The sequence below is a fragment of the Eptesicus fuscus genome, chromosome 5, assembly GCF_027574615.1.
Source record: "Eptesicus fuscus isolate TK198812 chromosome 5, DD_ASM_mEF_20220401, whole genome shotgun sequence".
Classification (NCBI taxonomy): domain Eukaryota; kingdom Metazoa; phylum Chordata; class Mammalia; order Chiroptera; family Vespertilionidae; genus Eptesicus; species Eptesicus fuscus.
In genome coordinates, this window is record NC_072477.1 from 49612995 (window position 1) to 49633033 (window position 20039).

The 20039-nt window shown below is 48.2% G+C and overlaps 1 protein-coding gene across 3 annotated transcripts in view; it reads left to right on the plus strand.

The window, feature by feature from the left end:
* Nucleotides 1-2273: 2273 nt before the first annotated feature.
* Nucleotides 2274-20039, plus strand: part of ANXA2 (annexin A2) — a 42727-nt gene continuing 24961 nt past the window's right edge. Inside the window, exons 1-4 of one of the 3 annotated variants that reach the window (XM_028142018.2) lie at nt 2305-2368; nt 4918-4970; nt 13814-13872; nt 17027-17126. In XM_028142018.2, the coding sequence (XP_027997819.1) occupies nt 13825-13872; nt 17027-17126 (148 nt within the window). In that variant the 5' untranslated portion in view covers nt 2305-2368; nt 4918-4970; nt 13814-13824. Of the gene's footprint in view, nt 2369-4917; nt 4971-5976; nt 6210-13813; nt 13873-17026; nt 17127-20039 lie in introns of those variants that run through there. The other 2 variants (XM_008139171.3, XM_028142017.2) reach the window with 2 other exon arrangements.

Below are 20039 nucleotides of genomic sequence, written 5' to 3' on the forward strand. Positions count from 1 at the left end.
GGAAAAGAAAGAAAAAAAGAGACTCTTTGCACTAAGAAATTTGTAAGTTTTTTTTTCTTTTTTTTGTTTGTTAATCCTCACCCAAGGATATTTTTTGCACTGATTTTTAGAGAGAGAGGAAGGGAGGGGGAGAGACAGAGAGAGAGAGAGAAACCCGGATGTGAGAGACACATCACATCCACTGGACTGATTGCCTCCCACATGCACCCTCAGGTTGGGGATGGATCCTGCAACCAAGGTACGTGCCCTTGACCAGGCCCTTGACCAGAATCAAACCCGTGACCCTTCAGTCCAGGGGCCTGTGCTCTATCTACTTAGCCAAACCGGCCAGGCCAAATTCTTTTACATTAGCATAATTGGCCCCACATGCCTCAGTTATTTCTAAACCATGACTTCTAATTGCTTCATTTTTATAATAACATCAGTGTATGTTCTGTAGCATGAAGCAAAGTCTGGCTACTGCAAAGATCTGTTTGGATTTGCTGGGTGCCTAAGATAAACAGAAACATTTTTGTGTGTACTTGGTGGCTTTCAAGTATTCCACATGATTTGACTTAGATCTTATCTTCTGCAGAGGACCTATCACACATGGCACAACTTGGAGTAAGAGGCTGTGGAATCTGCCTAGCGGAGGAGAGAAAGGTGGTGGAATCCTGTCCAACCATGACTGTCCCTCCCGGAATGTTTACAGGAGTAGGCAGTTTCTGCCCTGGAAGGCTTTGGCCTAAATTGAAGAGCTATAAATGTAAATCAGAAATTGTATCAAAATTACTTTCTGTTTGTCCTTCTGATAGGGCTTATCATGGATCATTGCAAGTGAAAGGACAGGGTAGCAATGAGCTCTGGGCCAAGTGTCCTGGGACCCCATTTGCAGTGTGGACTTTGCAGCTAAGTGGCATGGCAATCCATGTCTTTTGGCCTTGCTATCACTTTTGATTCCCAGGAGTGAAATGATGCTCCACTGGAGAGTAAAAATGAATGTTAAGATAGATGGGGGAGCCCGGCTAGTGTGGCTCAGTGGTTGGGCATTGACCCATGAACTAGGAGGTCGCTGTTTGATTCCCAGTTAGGGCTTGTGCTGGGTTGTGGGCTCGATCCCCAGTAGGGGGCCTGCAAGAGGCAGCCAATCCATGGTTCTTTGTCATTGATGTTTCTATCTCCCCCTCTCCCTTCCTCTCTAATATCAATAGAAATATTCTTTTAAAAGGTAGGTGGGAGATTAAAGCACAAAAGCATTAAGACTAGGAGAAAGAGCTGCATGAAGGGAGTGTGAAAGGAGGGAATCCAAAGACACAGGAATTCTTAGCAAAACGTTTCTGCTTGTTGGACTCCAGGATGTGCGCAGTCACACAAAACCGTGTTTGCTTACGTGTTGCCCCCGTGGCCTGTGGAAGCAAAGCAGCAGAGAAGACAAGTGAGAGAAACTGAGCAACACCAAGTGAGGGAGCTGCCTGAGTGGCTGTGATAAAAGGACAATTGGGAAAGAAGGAGCGGAGGAACCTTCTTTGCTGGAAATCCAGGTCCAAAGCCCCGGCGCCACCCAGCTCAGGAAGGCCCGCCCGGAGGACGCGGAGCTGCCCGACGAGCTGGGGGCTGAGTCGGGGGTGGGGGGGGGAGGCCCACAGGCTGGTAGAGCAGAGCAGAGCAGAGCTCTCCCAGGGAAAAGGCGCCTCCCGGGGGCGGAGGGGCCTGGGATCTTGGCTCCCGGCCTCTGCACCCCCCTCCCACGCCCCCAATCCCGCCTCTGGCCTCCCTGCGTGCTCCTCTTGGCAGGGCGGGAGCCGAAGGGTCGCCCTCCCCGCGCTCCTCCGGGAACTGCTGGCCAGAGGTTAAGCTAACATGTTTGTAGAGGTAACGGGGAGCTGGCTGCCAAGGGCCCCAGCTCAGGGGAATCACGACTTAGGTTTCTTGGAACCATTTTTCCTTCCATTGCATTGACGCCAAAAAAGAAAAAAGTTACTTCACTAAGCTCAGAGTCTACTAAAGTCTTGTTCATTTACTCATCAAAACCGGGGCTGAGGGCGCCACGAGAACTAGGAGGAGGAAGGGAGGAAGCCCAGGGCCGTCGAGGAAGCCTCAGGGGCGCCTTACTGGAGGGCAGGGCCGTGGCGGGGACGCTCCAGCGCGGCGCGGCGCGGGGAGCGTTCCAGGGCGAGGCTGCCCTCCTGGCGGGCGGGTCGGGGAGGGTGAGTCAGCCCGGCTCCGGGTGGGAGCGGACGGGGAAGGGGGAGGCGGGGCGGGGCGGGGCAGGCGGGCGGGGCGGGCCTCGCCTGCGGAGTGAGGATGTGGCCGCTATAAATGCCCCACCCAGGCCAGGCGGCCGCGCTCGGCTTCTGGGGACACTCACAGCTCTCGGCGCCCGGCCCAGGTAAGCGGGGCGCGCCCTGCCCGTCCGCTATGGCCCGGGGCCCGCAGTGCTAGCGGGGCGCGGAGAGGCCGGGGAGGAGACGGCCTTGCAAAGAGACTCGGGCGACGGGGACCTTGTAGGCCATCCGGCGGGGGAGCTGGGGGACGGTCCGCGCGGGGGAGCTGCGGAGAGCGGGGCGCAGTGGCCAGGGGGTCCGAGCTGGAGTGAGGGGCCGGGGGTGCCCTGGCGTTGGGGGTGCGGGGCAGAGAGACCCGGTCGTGCGTTCACCTCCGAAGTGCTCTCAGGAAGCCCGGGGAGGCGGCGCGGGAGAGGGGTGCGGAGGGAGGCCCCGCGTTCCGGGCCAGGTGGGGGTTAGGGTGTGGCCGCCCCGGGAGCCGCAAGTCCCCAGCGGAGCAGTCAGCGGGGCCTTTACCTCCGCGTTTAAGGAAAGCTTTCCGGCCATCTAGAAAGTAGTCCCCCTCGGTGCCAAGTTACTTGACTTGAAACAAACGCTCGTTTGTGGAACTTGAACCGACCAGCGGGAGGGAAGCCGTGGGGGCAGGATGAGGGGTGGGAATGTCTAGTAGCAAACCCCTCTCCCCAATAAAACAAAGCAAAATGGAAAAAAAAAAAAAAAACACACCAAAAACCTCAGCTCATTCTCCTTTGTCTAGAATAGATGATCCTGTAGTAAGAGAAGCAGCTGATTCCCGTAGATCTGGAGAGTCCCCCACTTGGTTGACCACTTTGAAGCAGGGAGGCAGTGTCCCCGGGGTGCTGTGGGGAGGGAGGGTTGTCACCATGATGCCACAGTGAGTCAGAAAAGGGTGTGGCGCCCGGGCCTCTCCCCGCAGCTCCGTGGAGTGGGTCCCCGCCTGCTGTGGGAGGCTGGATTCCACCAACTGGCTGCTGAGAACCTAGGAGATGAACATCCATTTTCTTATCTATGAACGTGGTTTAAAGATACCCATTTTTACCTCCATTCACATGAGGTTATTGAAAATTTCAAAAAAAAAAGTTCATTCAAAAATAAATATGTAAAGCATACCGAAACCATTGTGCCATCCAGTTCTAGAGTGTCATTTCGGTGTTAGGGTTTGTCATTTTGAAGCTACGGGTTTTCTGAATTTGTGTGTGAAAGAGCAGCGGCCTTATGGGTGCACGTTGGGTCTTTACCAAGAACGTGAAGTTCTGGAGCCCAGGAATCGGGGCTCCTGCGTTCAGACAGATGCTGTTGAGAAGGGTGTGTGCTGCTGTGCCTGCCTGCAACTTGGAGGTTTGCAACACGGAACGCACCTTCCCACTGAAACAGTGTTAGAGGCGGTGCCGTGGTTCGGGCTCGCTCACAACACCTGCTTCAGGTGCTCTGGTTTCTAAGGCCTGAGAGGACATGCCTCATGGGGGATGGGGGGTGGAAAGGTGAGGGAGGATATGTGGGTAGGAAGAATAGACCGCGGAAATATTTTTTCTGGAACTTTTATTAGTTTTAAGGTTGACACAGATTAAATTATTTTAAATTTGAAAATTATGTCTTTGCCCCCCTCTCCACTTTTCTCTGCCTTCCTCCTGCCTCCTTCGAGACCCTCTTTCTTGACATCTGACCAAAGCCATCCAGGCTTATCCACTTCTGAATGCCCCCCTCCTTCCCATTCCATTGGCCTTAACACCCAGCTAGAGATTAGCAAATAGAATCAATATTCATTAATATTCAGTATTGGGAGTGGTCGGTGGGCCTAATGTTCAACACCCCAGGGGAGTTGTGTTATGAAAAAAAGAAAGAAAGGAAAGAAAACCTCGTTACCCAAACACACCTGTAATTCATAGAAGTGGGGGCTGTGGAATCAAGGAGCCACATAACATTCAGGCATTGTGAAGAAAGATTTTAGTAGAGGCCAAGTTCGGAGAGCTGTCCGCTGTGGCCAGTGGTGTGAAGACATTCCCGCTTAGCACTTTCCTCCCCTCTCCTTAGTCCCTTTGTTCTCTAAAAGCTTCAAGCGTTTCTCCAAAAGGATCCACCGCATCCGCAGTGGAAGGGTGTGGCCATCAATATGCACTGTTTCAGTTGGGGGTTTATGAGTTGGAGACCGCTTGGATTTTGTAATTTCCTGCAGTGCCAAGGGGCCTGCCCGGGGTCCATGCCCAGGAAATATTGCTGACACTGGCTTTGATCCGGAGCTTGGTCTTGGGTTGGCGTCTCAATCTTGAAGATCCTGTGTCTGAGCTATTAAACCACTTTATTGATTGACTTCAGGCCAGTAGTCCTGGCCATTCGTTTCCCGACTAATTTCTAATTTAAGTAGCTTTGCTGGCAAGATAGATATCTTCCTATACTTGCTATTGATTTTGAGGTTTGTAGGCTCTTCCTGCGCCATTGGCACGGGGCTCGGGCACTAACACGCTGTCCGGGGCCTTGGTTCCCCTCTGTGCCTGTGCAGGCTCTGGGCCTACGGAGGCATTTTTCACTAATTGAGGATGGGTGTGTCACAAAGGAGCCCCGGGCTCTGCTGGGCTGCCTTAACCATCCATTGGTTTCACAATACTTACTAACCACTGCTCTGTTCTGTTCACAGTTAGAGGCACTGGGGATACGGCAGTGAACCAGACAGACAGAGAAATAGACAAAGTAAGTGCCTTGTGCAGGCGGTAATCGGATTTTGAATGTTCCGTATCCCCAAATGTGTTCGTTTCCAAGTTGACTGGGGATCCTTTCCCCTTTATTCCAGCTGCTCCACAGATCTGAGCATCACATTTAACCTCAGGGAAACTGTTCTGAAAGTTACTGGGGCTTAACCTGTCTCTTGGATTTGATTGTGAGAATCTGATAGAAATGGAATGCTCTGATAGAAATAGAATGCCTTTTTTTTTTTTTTTTTTTGATATGGGAATCCACCCTTATTTTCCCTAGTGCCACACCCTATTCTAGTTTTAGGCTAACTCAGAGGAAATTCCAGTCCTTAAAAAAAAATACTCTTTCCGCCCATTCTCTGTCTGGTATATTTTTCCTTCTCCTATTGCCAGAGGCAGTCCCCATCTCCTTTGTTGGGGAGCAGGTCAGCAGGAGGAGTCAGCAGATACCCAGGCTTGTGCTGAGTGGTTCCCCAGAGATTACCTCCGAATCTCCTTTTCAGGGTCCAACCTGAGGCTTTTAAACCACCTGAGCTCAGTCTGGTCAGAGAGGTCAGAAGCATCCACGTAGCCGGATCCCAGGCTGCTGTGGGAAGCCCTGCCTCCAGGAGTGGCGGTGACTGGGATCCTTGCCCTTTGTCTCCTTGCCACACCCAGTCTACACCCTCAGTGCAGGGGAAACCAGAGGCCCAAGGCCTCTCCAAATCCTTTCTCCTTCCCACCTCCTTCCTTTCCTTTCCTGCCATAGGAGATGTGGGTTCCATTCCCACGTGGTCCAGTGGACAGAGCTAGGAGAGGGGCGGGGGGTGCCGAGCTGGGCTGGGAATGGGCTGTATATGATGAAGAGAAAGAAGTTGCCAGGCTTTGGCAAAGATTTGCATGGACGCTGGGAATTGAAGCCTCCGGGTCTGAATGAGTGGAACTGGAACTCCATTGGAGATATTCAGTCTGTGGGAGACAAAGAAAATTGAGGAAGGTGGGTACATTGGAAAAGAAGGGGGAAGAAAAAAAAGACAGAATAAGGAAAGACCCGATGAGTGTACATCCTCCAGAAATGTGGCTGAATGCCTAGTGTGTGCTAGGCTCGGCACTGTGCTCAGACCCCTGAGGAAATGCATGAGTAAGACAGAAACCCTGTGGGCGGGTGGAATGGAAGCTCGCCTGTATACACTCAGCTCTGAAATTTCAGGCACACGGAGAGCCACAGCCCAGAGCAGGGAGAGGTGCGGGAGAAAAGGTAACAGTGTTTTTGTGTGTCCTGAGGTCTTACGAGGATGTTAGCCGATCATGATTGAGAGAGCACAGTGGAGGGAACTTGGAGGACCTGGGCCTAGAGGTAGCAGGACAAGGCTAAGTGTGTTTGGAGAACCATACCATTGGCATTCCATTTCAATGCTGGTGTGTGTGCATGTGTGTGTGTGCGTGTGTGTGTGTGTGTGCATGCACTCCCGTGTATGCTTGTGTGTAAGAGATATTTATGAATCAGTCGGTCAAGTCCAGAGTGTGGAAGACCTTGAAGGCTGAGTTTAGAGTTTCTTTCTGTTGGCAGCAGGCCCCACGTGCAGGCCATGAAACACTGAAATGGAGCTGTCGCTGTGAAGGCCTTGATTTCTGAGCTCTGAGAGTGCTTCCTGCCAACTGACCTCATTCTTCCTGCTGGTCTCTTTCCACCCACTCTGTCCCTTACCAGGAGGCTGAGTGCAGAGAGGCTCTGAGAGCCGGCGGCTGCAACCTGCCTGTAGGTAGCAAACAAATATTGACTCAGATCCAGCCACAAAAGGGATAAGCAAGAGCCAGTGGTGCTGCGTCCTTCCCGCCCTGTACAATCAAGGCTTTAGGGCCGGATTCCAGGATTTCTGGAGAATGACTTGGCCCTGTGACTCAGGCTTAATCAAGACCATAAAACCAAGGAGAAAAGTGTGTGCTTTCAGGAAGTTTCTGTTAAATAAAAAAGGCTTGGGGGTGGGGTGGAGAGCGGAGTACGGTGGGCACTCCCTGCCCACCCCCACGAATGGGTTCCCCCTTTTCTTTGAAAAACGTTGTCTGGTCCTTTAGACTCAGCATTTTGCACAGTAAGGGCTTTGGTGGGGAAGCCCAAACCTCCACCCACCCCCCCCACACACACACACACTCTCCACCCCCCACCCCCGTGCATTTTTTTGGTTTAGAAATCCTCTTCTGTGTCATCCAGTCCCTGATTGATTCAGCATGGTTGCTAGGGCTGTGTTTTGTGGTGACGCATCAACACTGCACCGTGAAACTGTAAAGTGGGTGTGTCAGCGAAACTGTTGGATGGTGGTCAGGTGCGCTCTGCGGACCAGCCCTGTTGCAACATGTGTCTGTTTGTTTGTTTGTTTGTTTGTTTGTGGGAATTCCCATTAGGTCTTTCTGGAGCTGACTCTTACTTTGTTTCAGTAGAACTTGTTTTTACTATTTCAAGTGTTGACTTTTAGGCCTACTCTTTTTTGTTGTTGTTGGTTTGTTTCCACTTGTTTGCAAGCTGTGTTACTTTTCTTTTGTGGGGAGAAGTGAAAGCCATTTCATTGTAACTGTTTTTGGTTCTAACTCTGTGTTTGAAGTGAAACAATAATGTACAAAACAATCTGTAGGGTTTTTTTTTTAAAAGGACAGACTCTTTAAATCACCTTTAAGCTAGAGCTCATGCTAACTGTAAATCATTTGGTTTTCGACAGTGTTTCATTAATGTCTAGCTTTTCACTCCAGTAAGAGCCACTTCAGTTAGGCAGTTAACAGTCTCCTTTATTAATGTTTTAAAGGTAGAGGAGACCGCTCTGTTCCCTGCGTTAGGGCGGAGTTGAGTGAGTCTGTTCTTACCCCGGTGGCGAATTATTCCAAACCAGTTTGAAGAGGGTGTGGCTTTTCAGTAAGTCTCTCTATTTTCTTAAAGGAAAAACTTTCCCTGATAAAGGTCCGTGTTAATGATCTTGTCTGGTAGCCCAGCCCTTCTCTGGGAATGGAAGGTACTGGTATGTAGAGATTCTCATCAACAGATTGAATGTGCTGGGTTTTTTTTTCTTTTTTTTTTTTTTGCAAGTTGAAACCCGTTGGGGATCCAGGTGTGGTGGCGTGTGGGGAGGAGCGCGGCGGCCTGCCGTGCAGAGCAGCGTGCAGGAAGCAGGGGTTCTGCTCGCAGTGCGCCCGTGAATTTCACTGTGCTCAGGAGTTGGAGGGAACGGAATCGCCTCGTGGCGCAGAGGCTGGATTTTATTCTCGTTTAGAACAACAGGTGCGCTAAGGCAGAGCTGTTGTTTTCAGTCGGAAAGTCCAGCCTCCGGAGCAAATGCTGTGAACAGAGACCATGCGTACTGGGAACGGATCACGTTGGCTTCCTGGCCCTCCAGTATTCCCAAGCTTCCATGTGTACCTTTCAGAAATGTGTATTTAGGGCCCACGGGGCCCCACAATAGCCATGGCTGGTTTTAAGCCTGTCTTCTTATTCTCCTGACCCCAGGGACGTTCTCCGTCCTCCTGCCAGGCTTTCCCCACGGTTCTCCAGCTCGAATCTTCCAGTGCCTCACCCCTGAGGCTCTCAGGCGACCTCCCTCGCTCCCGTTGTTTTTATCATTCTCTTGGTGTCTTCCTCCCTTAGAACGGAGAACACCTGTGGTGAAGGTGAAAGGGCAAAGGCCTACGAGTCAGAGAGCTTGGCTTCGGCCCTGTCTCCCTGCTCATTAGCGAGGTGACCTGGGCTAATCTCTCAGGTGTCTCACTGCGGGGAGGAGGGAAGAGAGCGGACGGCCCTGCAGGGTGGGGTCTGCATTTCATAGTTGAGTGTGTCTCTCAGCCTTAATGCCGGGCGGGCGAGTGTGTACTCGTTAGGAGTTTGTTCATAGATTATTTGAATGTTACCAGTGTTTGTAACCTACAGTAACACTGCCAAGACTTTCTTTTTCCGCTTTCAAGAGTAGAGCACACTGACATGGTCTCATTAATCACCTATACTATATTAAGCTAATGTTTTAACAAACTTGAGTGGTAAAGCCAGCTCTTTGAGACCAATCAATCATCCACGGGATGACTTGGCTTTGCCAGGGGAATTGGATGCAATAAAGGAACAGGGGCCATAGTTTATTTCTACGGTGAAGATAAAGTTTGCCATTAAGCTTGCGGGAAATAGGAAATAGTTACATGGATACGAAAGACATGCATGGAGTAATAGCCAGTTTCATGGATATTACTTTGTGGTTATTGACATATTTGCTTTTTCTACAGAATGATTATAAATAATATACATATAAATGATTAATTATGCAAAATAGCAGCTCATTGTTTCAAAATGTGTATTTAGCACCGAGCATGTGCAGAGTCACCCTTAAATCTGTGGGGAAACTGAGACTCGGGGGGAGATGAGGTAAAGCTTATTGCCTGCTGCATTGAATTGGACGTCAGCATTTGCCGTTTGAATACTTGGTACATGGCGGGAACTCAGGACACGTGTGGTCAGTGGATGAATCTAGCGGCATCAGTAAGCGCTCCTGGCACTGACAGGAGGGAGAGAGCACTGTGGGATGGGGCTGCAGCTGCCCCGTTAGAGCAGATGCCAAAGCAGTGGCGGCCTGAGGAATGGGCAGGCGCGCTAACTAGAGCAGCTGAGGGTAAGGAGGTGGGGGGAACAGGCCTCGAGGCGCTGTGGACTACTGAGCACAGTGTGTCTGGTGAGAAGCAAGTCCATTTTTGCTGGGGAGTGGACAGAGGGCGCTGAGGCTGGGTTCCCGTGCCAATCTTTTTTTTTTAAGTTTTTAATGAACGTTGTATATAATATTACTTTATTCCTGCATCTTCTCAATTGTGTTTTCCTTGTATTTGCCCCTTTCCTTTCCTACTTGGCGAGATTTGGCTTTCCATCCAAGGATCTTTTTGCGGTCTTTGTCCAGCTTTAGTCCAGTGATGACCACCTCGCTGGGGCGAACGCCCACATGCGCAGTTGTACCATTAGCTTCCTCCCGCTGCACTCGTTCAGTTCAATGTAGATGACGGATTTCTTCCTGTAAACCTGCGCTACTTTGCCAATTTGCTGCCCTTTGTAATGTCCTCGGACAACCTGAACATCGTCCTCCCTTCGATGGGCCCACATCGAACATTGTACTTCCCAGCTCTTTGGAAAGAGGAGAAGCAGTCATCTTCCCGCCGGCCCTGCTGCGGTGGCCGCAAAAGGGGGACCCGTGTGAATCTTGGAGGGCTAGACTGAGCTAGAGTGAGAGGCCGCCCTGAAGGGTGGATTTTGAACACGATCAAGGAACCGAATGGGGAGTGGCACGTAGGACTGATCGGATGAAAGGGCAGCACTACTTGTGCACCGTCACACAGGAAGGAAGTTTGTGGGGCTTTTAAACATCCCTGTTTCCTCTCTCTCCTCAGTGTGTCGTGGCTGTGGGAGGAGGGGGACCTGAGTGAAGTGTGTATACCACGCTGTCTTAGATTTGCACAGTCCCGAGGGCCCCAAGCAGAACATAGTTAAGCTGCCGCCTGCAAAGCCAGGGCTCCGTAAAGATGTACTGGGCCTCTGTGGTTGAGATTTCTTAAACATTAGAACCAACGGGAGGTGCCTGGTTTAATAAATAAGTGGGATTTAGTCCTCACTTCCCTGTAAGCGGAAGCAGCTCTGTTTGCATCTCTGACTTAATGGTTCCTTGTTTGTTTGGCATTTTTATTTCTTGGGTCAGTGGTCGGCAAACCGCGGCTTGCGGCTCTTTGGCCCCTTGATGTGGCTCTTATACCACGGCCTGGGCGAGTCTGTTTTGAAGAAGTGGCATTAGTTTAAGTTTAAAAAAATTTGGCTCTCAAAAGAAATGTCAATCGTTGTACTGTTGATATTTGGCTCTGCTAATGAGTTTGCCGACCACTTGGGTGTATACAGTGGGGAATGGACTTCTGCAAGGCAGGTGGCAGGAGCCGACCCGTCGCTGTAGACCTAGTCCACTTCTGATGGAGCCCCAGGGGGGAGAGCCAGTGTCCTGGGGGGTTTTCTCTCTGCTTTGGTGATTCTCAGGCGGAAGGATACTGATGAGACCCTGTGGGACATTTCTTGGCCCAGGTTGGAATTGGAGACTTCTTGAGCAGACTCAGACTTGTTTGTCTTACGAGGAATCTCAAACTTAGTCTTTAACTGACCCAGCCACTCAAAAGGTTTTGGGGTAGGATTGGACCATGGCACCGCAGGGCCCTCTGGACCAGTGCTGTCCAGTAGAAATAGAATGTGGGTGTAGGCTAGTGTAAATGTTCTAGTAGACACAGTAAAGAAAAAGTAAAAGAAATAGGTAAAATGGCCTGTCTAATTGTAGCTCACTGGTTGAGTGTTGACCTATGAACCAGCCAGGGCACATGCCCGGGTTGTGGGCTCAATCCCCAGTAGGGGACATGCAGGAGGCAGCTGATCAGTGATTCCTATCATTCATGTTTCTAGCTCTCTCCCTCTCTTTTCCTCTCTGAAAGCCATAAAAAAATATTTAAGAAAAGAAATAGGTAAAATGGAATTTAAATAGTTTTTTTTTAATTTAATCCAGTATACCCACCACATCATAACTAATATATAATCAATATAAATTATCGAGAGATTGTTACCTTCTTCTCAGACCGAGTCTCCCGAATCTGGTGTGCACTTGACACTTACAGCAGCTGTCCCTTTGCACTGGACACTTTCAAGTGCTTGGCAGCCACATGTGGCTGGTGGCTGCTGATTGGATAGTCCACCCACAGAGCAAGACATTTTGAGAAGGAGAAAAAAAAGACATTCTTTCTCAGGGCAGTGTGAGGCTCCCAGAAAAACTGAGTGGGAAGCCAGAGCTCCCATAGATTCCCAGCCTCACACATGCGCAACCTCCCCACTACCAACAGCCCCGCCTGAGGGGTACATTGGCTACAGCTGATGAGCCTGCACTGACACATCACTACCGGTCCAAGTCCAGAGTTCACCGTAGGGCTCATTCTTGGTGCTCTGCATTCGATGGGTGTGGACAGAGGGATGATGATGTGTACCCGCCATTCCCGTGACATGCACAATAGTTGTATGGCCCTGAAGTCCTCTTTGCTCTGCCTATACATCCCTCCTTCCTTCCCCTCTAATCCCTCACGACCACTGATCCTTTTCTGGTCTCCATAGTGTTGCTTTGTGAAGAATGTCATAGGGAGTCATATCGTATGTAACCTTTTCAGATTGGTTTCTCTTGCTTAATCATGTGCATTTAAGATTCCTCCGTGCCTGTTCATAGCTTGATAGCTCCTTTTTTTTCAGCCCTGAATATTACTCATTGTCGGGATGTGCCACACTTTATTTATAGAGGAAGACTTTTTGCAAATCAGGATTATATCCCAGCGCTGGGATATTGGGGGGGGGGGGGGTGTCTGAGAGTTATGGGAGTGGGGGGAATTAGAACAGCTGTGCTTAAACATCGTCTCTGAGATTCAGAAGAGAAAGGAATGCTCTAGGAGCGAGATTGGGATGAAAACCTTGCAGAAGCCCGGCCGGCGTGGCTCAGTGGTAGAGCGTCGACCTATGAACCAGGAGGTCACGGTTCGATTCTGGGTCAGGGCACATGCCTGGGTTTCGGGCTTGATCCCCAGAGTGGGGCCTGTAGGAAGCAGCTGTTCAGTGATTCTCTCTCATCATTGGTGTTTTTATCTCTTTCTCCCTCTCGTGTCCTCTCTGGAATCAATTAAAAAATGTATATTTTTAAAAAAGAAAACCTTGCAGAAATGTACCCATAACCGCAAATAATGGAGAATCCCCTTCTCTTACATTCCCTCGCCTCCACCCCACACGGAGCCTGGAATTGGCTTAGTTCAAAGCCTTCTGATAAGTTAGCAAGTGTCTATGTCAATACTCCCTCAAGCCAGTTTTATGAAAATATTGAGACTAAGCAAACTGTTAGAAGAGAATAGAAAGCTGAATTTGCATGGACACAATTTCCTTGGTCAAAGAATATTAAGAAGAAGAAGAAAAAAAATACCAGAGCAGGAGATACTGCAATTCAAATGTCATTCCCACTATTTCGGATGCCGCTCTGCTCTATTTCCTTTATTTGGGGGTTGCTGCAACCTTGGCTCAGTTGAGATAAATTTAATGCCCGTCGAGCAGTTTTTATTGGCAGGGGTTGGCGTATCGATTCCGAGAATTGTGTGATTGCAAAGCTGGAAAGCCAATCCATCAGAGGATAGTGGCATAGCCCCATTAAATGTATTAACTGGAAGATGACTTCATTTCAGCCATTTTGAATGTTAAATACAAGGATCAGTCTTTTATGGAATGAGATAATGTCAGAAAATCTACTCACTGTCTTTCTCGTTAACAGTTTGATATCTTCTAAGCATCGGCGAGCTAAGGAAGTCATTAGGGAAATAGTAAAGGCTTCCATTTAGGAAGGGGTCAGCCTAAACATGCTACTGATTTCAGTTCACACCCCAAGTTTTCAGGTCCCTTTCCATAGGTCAAATTACTGGTGAGAAATAACAGAAGTTGTGGCTGGTTTGGCAAGCTTATCGCTTTGTGTGAGAAGTGGGAGACTCAGTGTCATCCTGTTGGAACAAGTTGCAGGAGCCTAGGGGGGCATTTTGGTTTCATATTCACAAATCCGTCTCCCCGGGGTCTGTTCACACAGGGCAAGGGGAGCCTGGCCAGCTCAGCAGCCCCTCCCAAACCTCAGCAAACCTTCGCAAGCTTTAATTTTCCCAATCATGAGATGGAAATTGCATATATTGGTAAAAATTACTCTAATGTCCTCAGATGAAATGGTCCGAGAAGCAGAGATTAGTGTAATGAATCACTGTGCTCCGGGGAAAGGAAAGCCTCTTCCTAAAGACTTTTTGTTGTATTTTTTTTTCCAGCTTCTTTCAAAATGTCTACTGTTCACGAAATTCTGTGCAAGCTCAGCTTGGAGGGTGATGTAAGTATATCACTTTCACTTGGTGTCATGTTTGCAAATTGTACATCTCTCTGGATAATACTATTCCCTTTCCTTAGACATCTAAGAAAATGGGGCAAAATTCAGACAATCACTCCCCCTCTTGGTTCTCTGTTCTCCCCCAATCCATTGGTTGCTTCCCCAGTGAGGGAGGCAACCAATCGATGTGTCTTTTCATGTCAATGCCTCTCTCTCTCCCCCCCCCCCCCCCCTCTTTCTCTCTCTCTTCCTAACCCTTCCTTCCACTCTTTCTAAAAATCACTGTAAAAAATATCGTTGGGTGAGGATTAACAACAACAAAAAAGATCCTGAGGGTTTGGGACTTGTTAGTGTCCAGGAAGTTATTCCACACAAGAACTTACACCTTTACAAAGATTATTTTAGTACCTGGGAAAGCTTTTCTCCTAAAAAGCTAGGATGTTTGTTCTTTTTTAAAAAAATTAAATAATGAACGTACTGTGACTCATCATGTTTCCTTTTTTGCTTTGGCTATCAGGGAGCTCAGAATTATTTTTCCTTGTCTTTCCCAGGAAATATGTGAACCTATAATTATGGTGCATTTGCTTCTCTGTTTTATAGTTAAAATTTGTTACACTACATGTGAGATTATATCACTGCAAACACTTTTAGGATCAAGTAGAATATGAATTATGAAAATGTAACGTATCTAAGAATACATCTTTTAGGTCATCTTGCCTGAAATGGCTTTCACAAAAACTCAGCAGTGAGTGACACTGGTTTGCAGGCATGTCTTGGAGAATATTCATGATATGCTCTCAATCAAATTAAAATACCAAGAAGCGCTCGACGTGGGTCGACCGCAGCTTGGAGCATGTGGGAACAGAACCCTCTATTGTCTGTGGTGCTTGCCATCAAAATGTTCAGATGGACGTGTCCATGAAAGCACAGATGTTACGGTGGGGAGAGCCTATACGTACTTCTAATCTTCCCTTTTGGAACTGGTGCCCACTGCTGTTGGCAACAGTACAAGCTGCACGCTGAGGTCCAGGAGCTGAGTGATTTCTTTCTTTAATGGACCCGATCGTTAGATCGTCTTTAGAAGCAGGCTTCCTGACAGGGCTTTCCGAGTAGCCTCTGAGGTCACTGCACTCCAGTGTGATGCATTTCTCTGTCTGGGGAGATGGGCCTGCAATAGAAAATGTCATGTTTTCTCTAGCGTTTTGAGGGAGGATCACTTTTGCCTCAATAATTTGATTTGCAGATGGCAGGTTTAGTTATCCATTTAATTTTGTTTCCGTGGATACTATAAAATTATGCCAAACTTTGCCCTTCTCATGTTTGGGAGTAGGACGACAGCACTTTGTAAAAGAAGCCACACCTGATGTGGCTCAGTGACCAGACCATCTGCCTTTGTAAATCATGGGTGGCCCTGCCATTGCGCAGGAAGATGTTTTTCCTTAGATTTCCCCACATTTTGCAGCCACCATGGCAGAGATAGCTTTCCAGAAGAGCACTTTGTTCTTACCTTTCCCTGAGCGTGTGCTCCGTTTCTGTTGAGTTCATCTTACCGGAAACTTTAAGGAGTGAAATGGGGTGGAAAACACCTGGATAGTTCATTGTGTTCCAGAGTTATACGTGTGAACTGGACTTGCTGCTTGGCCAGGAGAGTTACAAGCGCACTGTGAGACATCTTGTCCAATTCTGAACTTAGATTTCTGGCTTGTCCTGGGACACACTTTCAAGAGGATGGACTCTTAGTTGCTTACCTGTGTAAGCTCCCTGCTAACCCAACCAAGTGGTGGGAGAGGGAGCTGGTGCCCATAACGTAATGTCTGTGGGTGGAGAGGTCAGTCAGGGCGCCTTAGTCTCTGCCTCTTTCCAGGAACCGAGCCAACGCAAAGTCATATATTATGATGGGTTTTATGTACTGGGGGAGGCGGGGGTGGTTCAGGATGGGGAACCCTGGCACTGAAAGTGGGACAGTTGTGGGTGGCTGGACCGGCCATCAGCCAACCAAAACCACATTGTCCGTCCTCTTGTCTGTCCTTTGTGCTGGGGAGGGAGCAGGGAGGAGGAGAGCTGCAGGAGCATCAAGGACAGGCGAGCTGACCCTGGGGGAAGGAGCAGGCTGTTGTCCTCACCTCAGTCTCAGGTGGGGTGGGGTTGGTCCATCCCATCAGGAAGGGTAATGGGCCTTGAAAAACATTTTGACCATACACTCTTCCTTTGAAATGTTTCTCAAAGCCCATTACCCCACGTAGCTCAGTGATTGAGTGTCATTGACCTATGAACCAGGAGATCACGGTTCGTCATGTCCAGGTTGTGGGCTCCATCCCCAGTAGGGGTCATGCAGGAAGCAGCTGATCAGTGATTCTCTTTCATCATTGATGTTTCTCTCTCTCTCTCTCCCCCTTTCCTTTCCTCTCTCCCTGAAATCAATAAAATTTAAAAGAAGATCGCTGTTTAAAAAAAAAGGCAATAAGAAAAAAATACTAGTTGAGTGGTAAGCAGGGGGAGATAGTTATAATACAGCAGAGGGAGGGGACAGAGAGGAAAGAGAAGAGCAGGAGGAACTTGGCCCACAGGAAGGAGGATGTAGCCACGTGGCCTGACCACCTTGGTGTCACAGCGGTGGCCCCAGCCGAGGGAGCTTCCTCACTTTAAGAGGCAAGCAGGCCGGCGTTTTACATTTACTTTGAAACGAATCATGAGCTCAGTCAACAGGCCCACGTGGAAATTCAAAATTCGTGAGCCTGTAACAAAAACTTGGCAGAACACACTTGCATTTCAGGCATTTTCACATTCTTAGTTTGTTTTGAATTGTTGCCAGCCTAGTGTGAATGCTCTTTCAAACCTTCCCAAATCCACAGGTGGTTTCGAATGCCCAGCTTTGTGTTGCCTGCTTTTGAGTGGGCACTAAAGTGAGAAAAGTGGACATATAGACGCACATTCTAAACTTGCTGGGCCTTTGAGGAAGAATTCTCACTAGAAACAAGCGCAGTTCCTTATCTGACATTTGGTGTCTTGTTCATACTTAACTGGTTCCCTAGTCTGAGAATGATTTGAATTGTTAAAAGAAACAATAGGAAAAATAAATCTATTGTAGAAACCGATGTTTCAACAAGAGGATCTTCAATGTGCATGATGTGGTTGTATGTTTGTCTTTTGCCCTTAGCACTCCACACCCGTAAGTGCGTACGGGTCGGTCAAAGCCTACCCCAACTTCGATGCTGACCGGGATGCTTTGAACATCGAAACGGCCATCAAGACCAAAGGTAGGCGGTGCATTTGCCCGCCTCTCGCCAGCCTCTGGCAGAGGCATTTGTAGTTGTCTCTTCATTCTGCCTGGAATCTGCATACATTGGGCACTTGAAATTGCTTTAAAGGAGCAGATTCAACCCTACCTTACCCCACACCTGCTTGTTTTCATCCCTCCCTCCTTTTCCGCCTCTTCCCTCCTCAATTTGGAGAGAAGAGCTAAAACGTGAGAACATATTTTAACCAAACAGCATAGCAATGTGGAAATAGGCCCCGGCTGAGAGCAGCCAGTACCTGGTCCCCGGGTCCCTCTGAGGCTGCAGTGCCTCTCCTGTCAAGGAAGAAGTTGGTCATGGGGATCCCTGAGGGCCTTTCTTTTTGTCCTGATTCCCTTTGAATTTCATTACGTTTGTTGGAAAAACGCTGGGGAAATTTTACTGCTTTGCTCTTAGATTGATCTAATGAGAGAAAAATTCACACTCTTTTTATTTTTTGTGACTCTACAAGTTACGCCACTCCTTCGGCCTGGCGCTGGAATTGGAAGAATTGTTGGAATGAGTATGTTTCCTCGAGTTTCAGGATGAGTAAGAGGAACAGGAGGCTAAAAACCTCGCTATCTAACTCATGCAGATAAAGCCCTGGACTGGATAGAATTGAGCAAGAGCGTGTTCAAGTCATCACGCTGTTCTCTGTGTCCATGAGAGTAAATGTTCCGACTTTTGGGCTCAGGTTAATGAAGCACGGGTCTTTGGGGTTTCCCCATCCCCGGAATCCCGGGAACCATGGTAATCATTGTGGCCATGCTGTGATTTCACCACTCATTTCCCCTTCTGGACTTCCTCTTCGCTGTGAGGAACCTTTACTATGCGCTGTGGTTCTAACACAGGGGTGGGGAGCATCCAGCCTAAGGCTCGTATAAGGCTTGCGAAATCATTGGGTCTGGCCCTTCCAATGCCTTAATGAAATGTTTGACCAATTGTAGCAGGCTAATGTTTACGTTGATAATTTTGTATGGCCCAAGAATGATGTTATAAATATCCACATGGCTCTTGGCAGATGAAAGGCTCCCCACCCCTGTTAACAGGACCTAGGGCTTTGTTTCATCTGCCTCAGAGCAGCCTTCCTTCCAGGGGGACGCTGTGGGCACTTCCCAGAATGGCTGCCTGGATCACGGAAGGGAGAATAAGGAAGCGTCCAGATTTGACCTTTAAAAAGTCTTCTTTTTTTTGGTGTTTGTAAATGACTGTACTTGTCAAAGGCCAGGTTGGGAAGTCAGGAAGTCACCAGTCAGAAAATAAACTAAAATCTGCAGGTCTTATCTCATTCCAGCCAGTACTACTCAGTGGAGCGTAGGGGATGAGTGTGTGTGATCATGGGTTCGGATCTCGGCTCTGCCACTAATTCACTAGCTATGTGACTGGAAAATTACTTAACTTCCTTAAGCCTCGGTTTTTTTCTAGTAAGTAGGACTCATCAAAGCTTCGACCTCACAGGGTTATTGTGAAGTACCACTTAGCATCTTTGCTTAGTGCCGGGCATTTTCACATTGCTCAAAATAGTTTCCCTTAAAACACACACACACACTCCACTCTCCTGAAACTCAGCCTTGTTAGCATGTGGGTGTGTCTGCATTCCTGGGGCTTCCCATCATGCCATCGTGGGAACACACTCGAGGTCCAGCAGTTAAACTCATCTGACGAAGATGGTGCCTTTTACCAGCTGGAGACAAAGACGGCTTTTATCCCTGCACGAGAAAGCTTGTAGCACCCTGGAATGTGAAGATTGCGCAAAGGAGCTCTGGTAACGGCTGAAACTCCCATGGCAATAAAAATACCTTCAGGCCCTTTCTAAGTCCGTGGAAAAAGCCTATAGTTTCTGCAAGGCTGAGATTTGGATTCCTGCCTTCTCGTTTGGTCACAAGCAGCTGACATCACCATCATCCCGGTTACAGCTATTTATTGAATTTATTGATGCTCCTTATGGGCACGCAACGCACCAAGCACTTTCAGAACTCTCATCTTAGGTGGACTTCAGATTCACCCTCTGACATAGTACGCCATCCTCCCACTCCGTGGGGGGACATTGAGGATTAACATGCTCTAGGTCTCTTGGCCTTGGTTCAAACAGTTTGAACAGAGTTCTGACCAGCCCCAGGCTGTGTGCCTGAGCATCCTGACGGGACACCAACCTGCCAGGACTGGACTCTTTTCTTTGCTGAGGGAATGTCAGCCACAGAACACGGGATTCTGTTGTTATCAGACTCCTGTCATGTTTGTGGTCCTGCTTTAGGTTCCTCTCTTTTTCCCTTTGAGACTTAAAGCCCAATGAGTTCTTTTAGGAACTAATCATTGGTGCCTAATGATTTTACAGAGTAATTAGGTTTTCTTGAGTTGTCAGTTGGTCCTTTAAAATAATTTCTGGATTGTCGGTATGTTTAAAATCTTAAATCCTTCTAGGAAACTATTGAGAAGGAGACTATGATATGCATACAGAGCTCAGTGTACCTACCAATCATGTGAGTGTCAGTATTGGTTATGATAGTGAAAAACCAGATCGCTTCTAGCTGGGGGGTGACTTAGTAAATGGTGGTAACTCATGCTACATGACATAGAATGTCTGTAGGATGTTACAGAGACCGGGAAATAAAGTTTCTGAACAATTTTTATTTGATGTAGTTCCACATGCCATACAACTCGCCTATGTAAAATGTACAATTCACTGTTTTTTCGTGTATTCATGGATTTGTACAGCCATCATCATAATTTTCCAACACTCAGTTTAATATATATTCACCATGACTGAGACAGTTGCATTAACAAAAGGACAAAAAAAGAGTATGTACAGTATGATTATACCACCACTTTTTTATGTCAAAAAGGAAAAAGGCATTATTAACTGATATATAGAATTATGGGTAATTGATCCTTTTC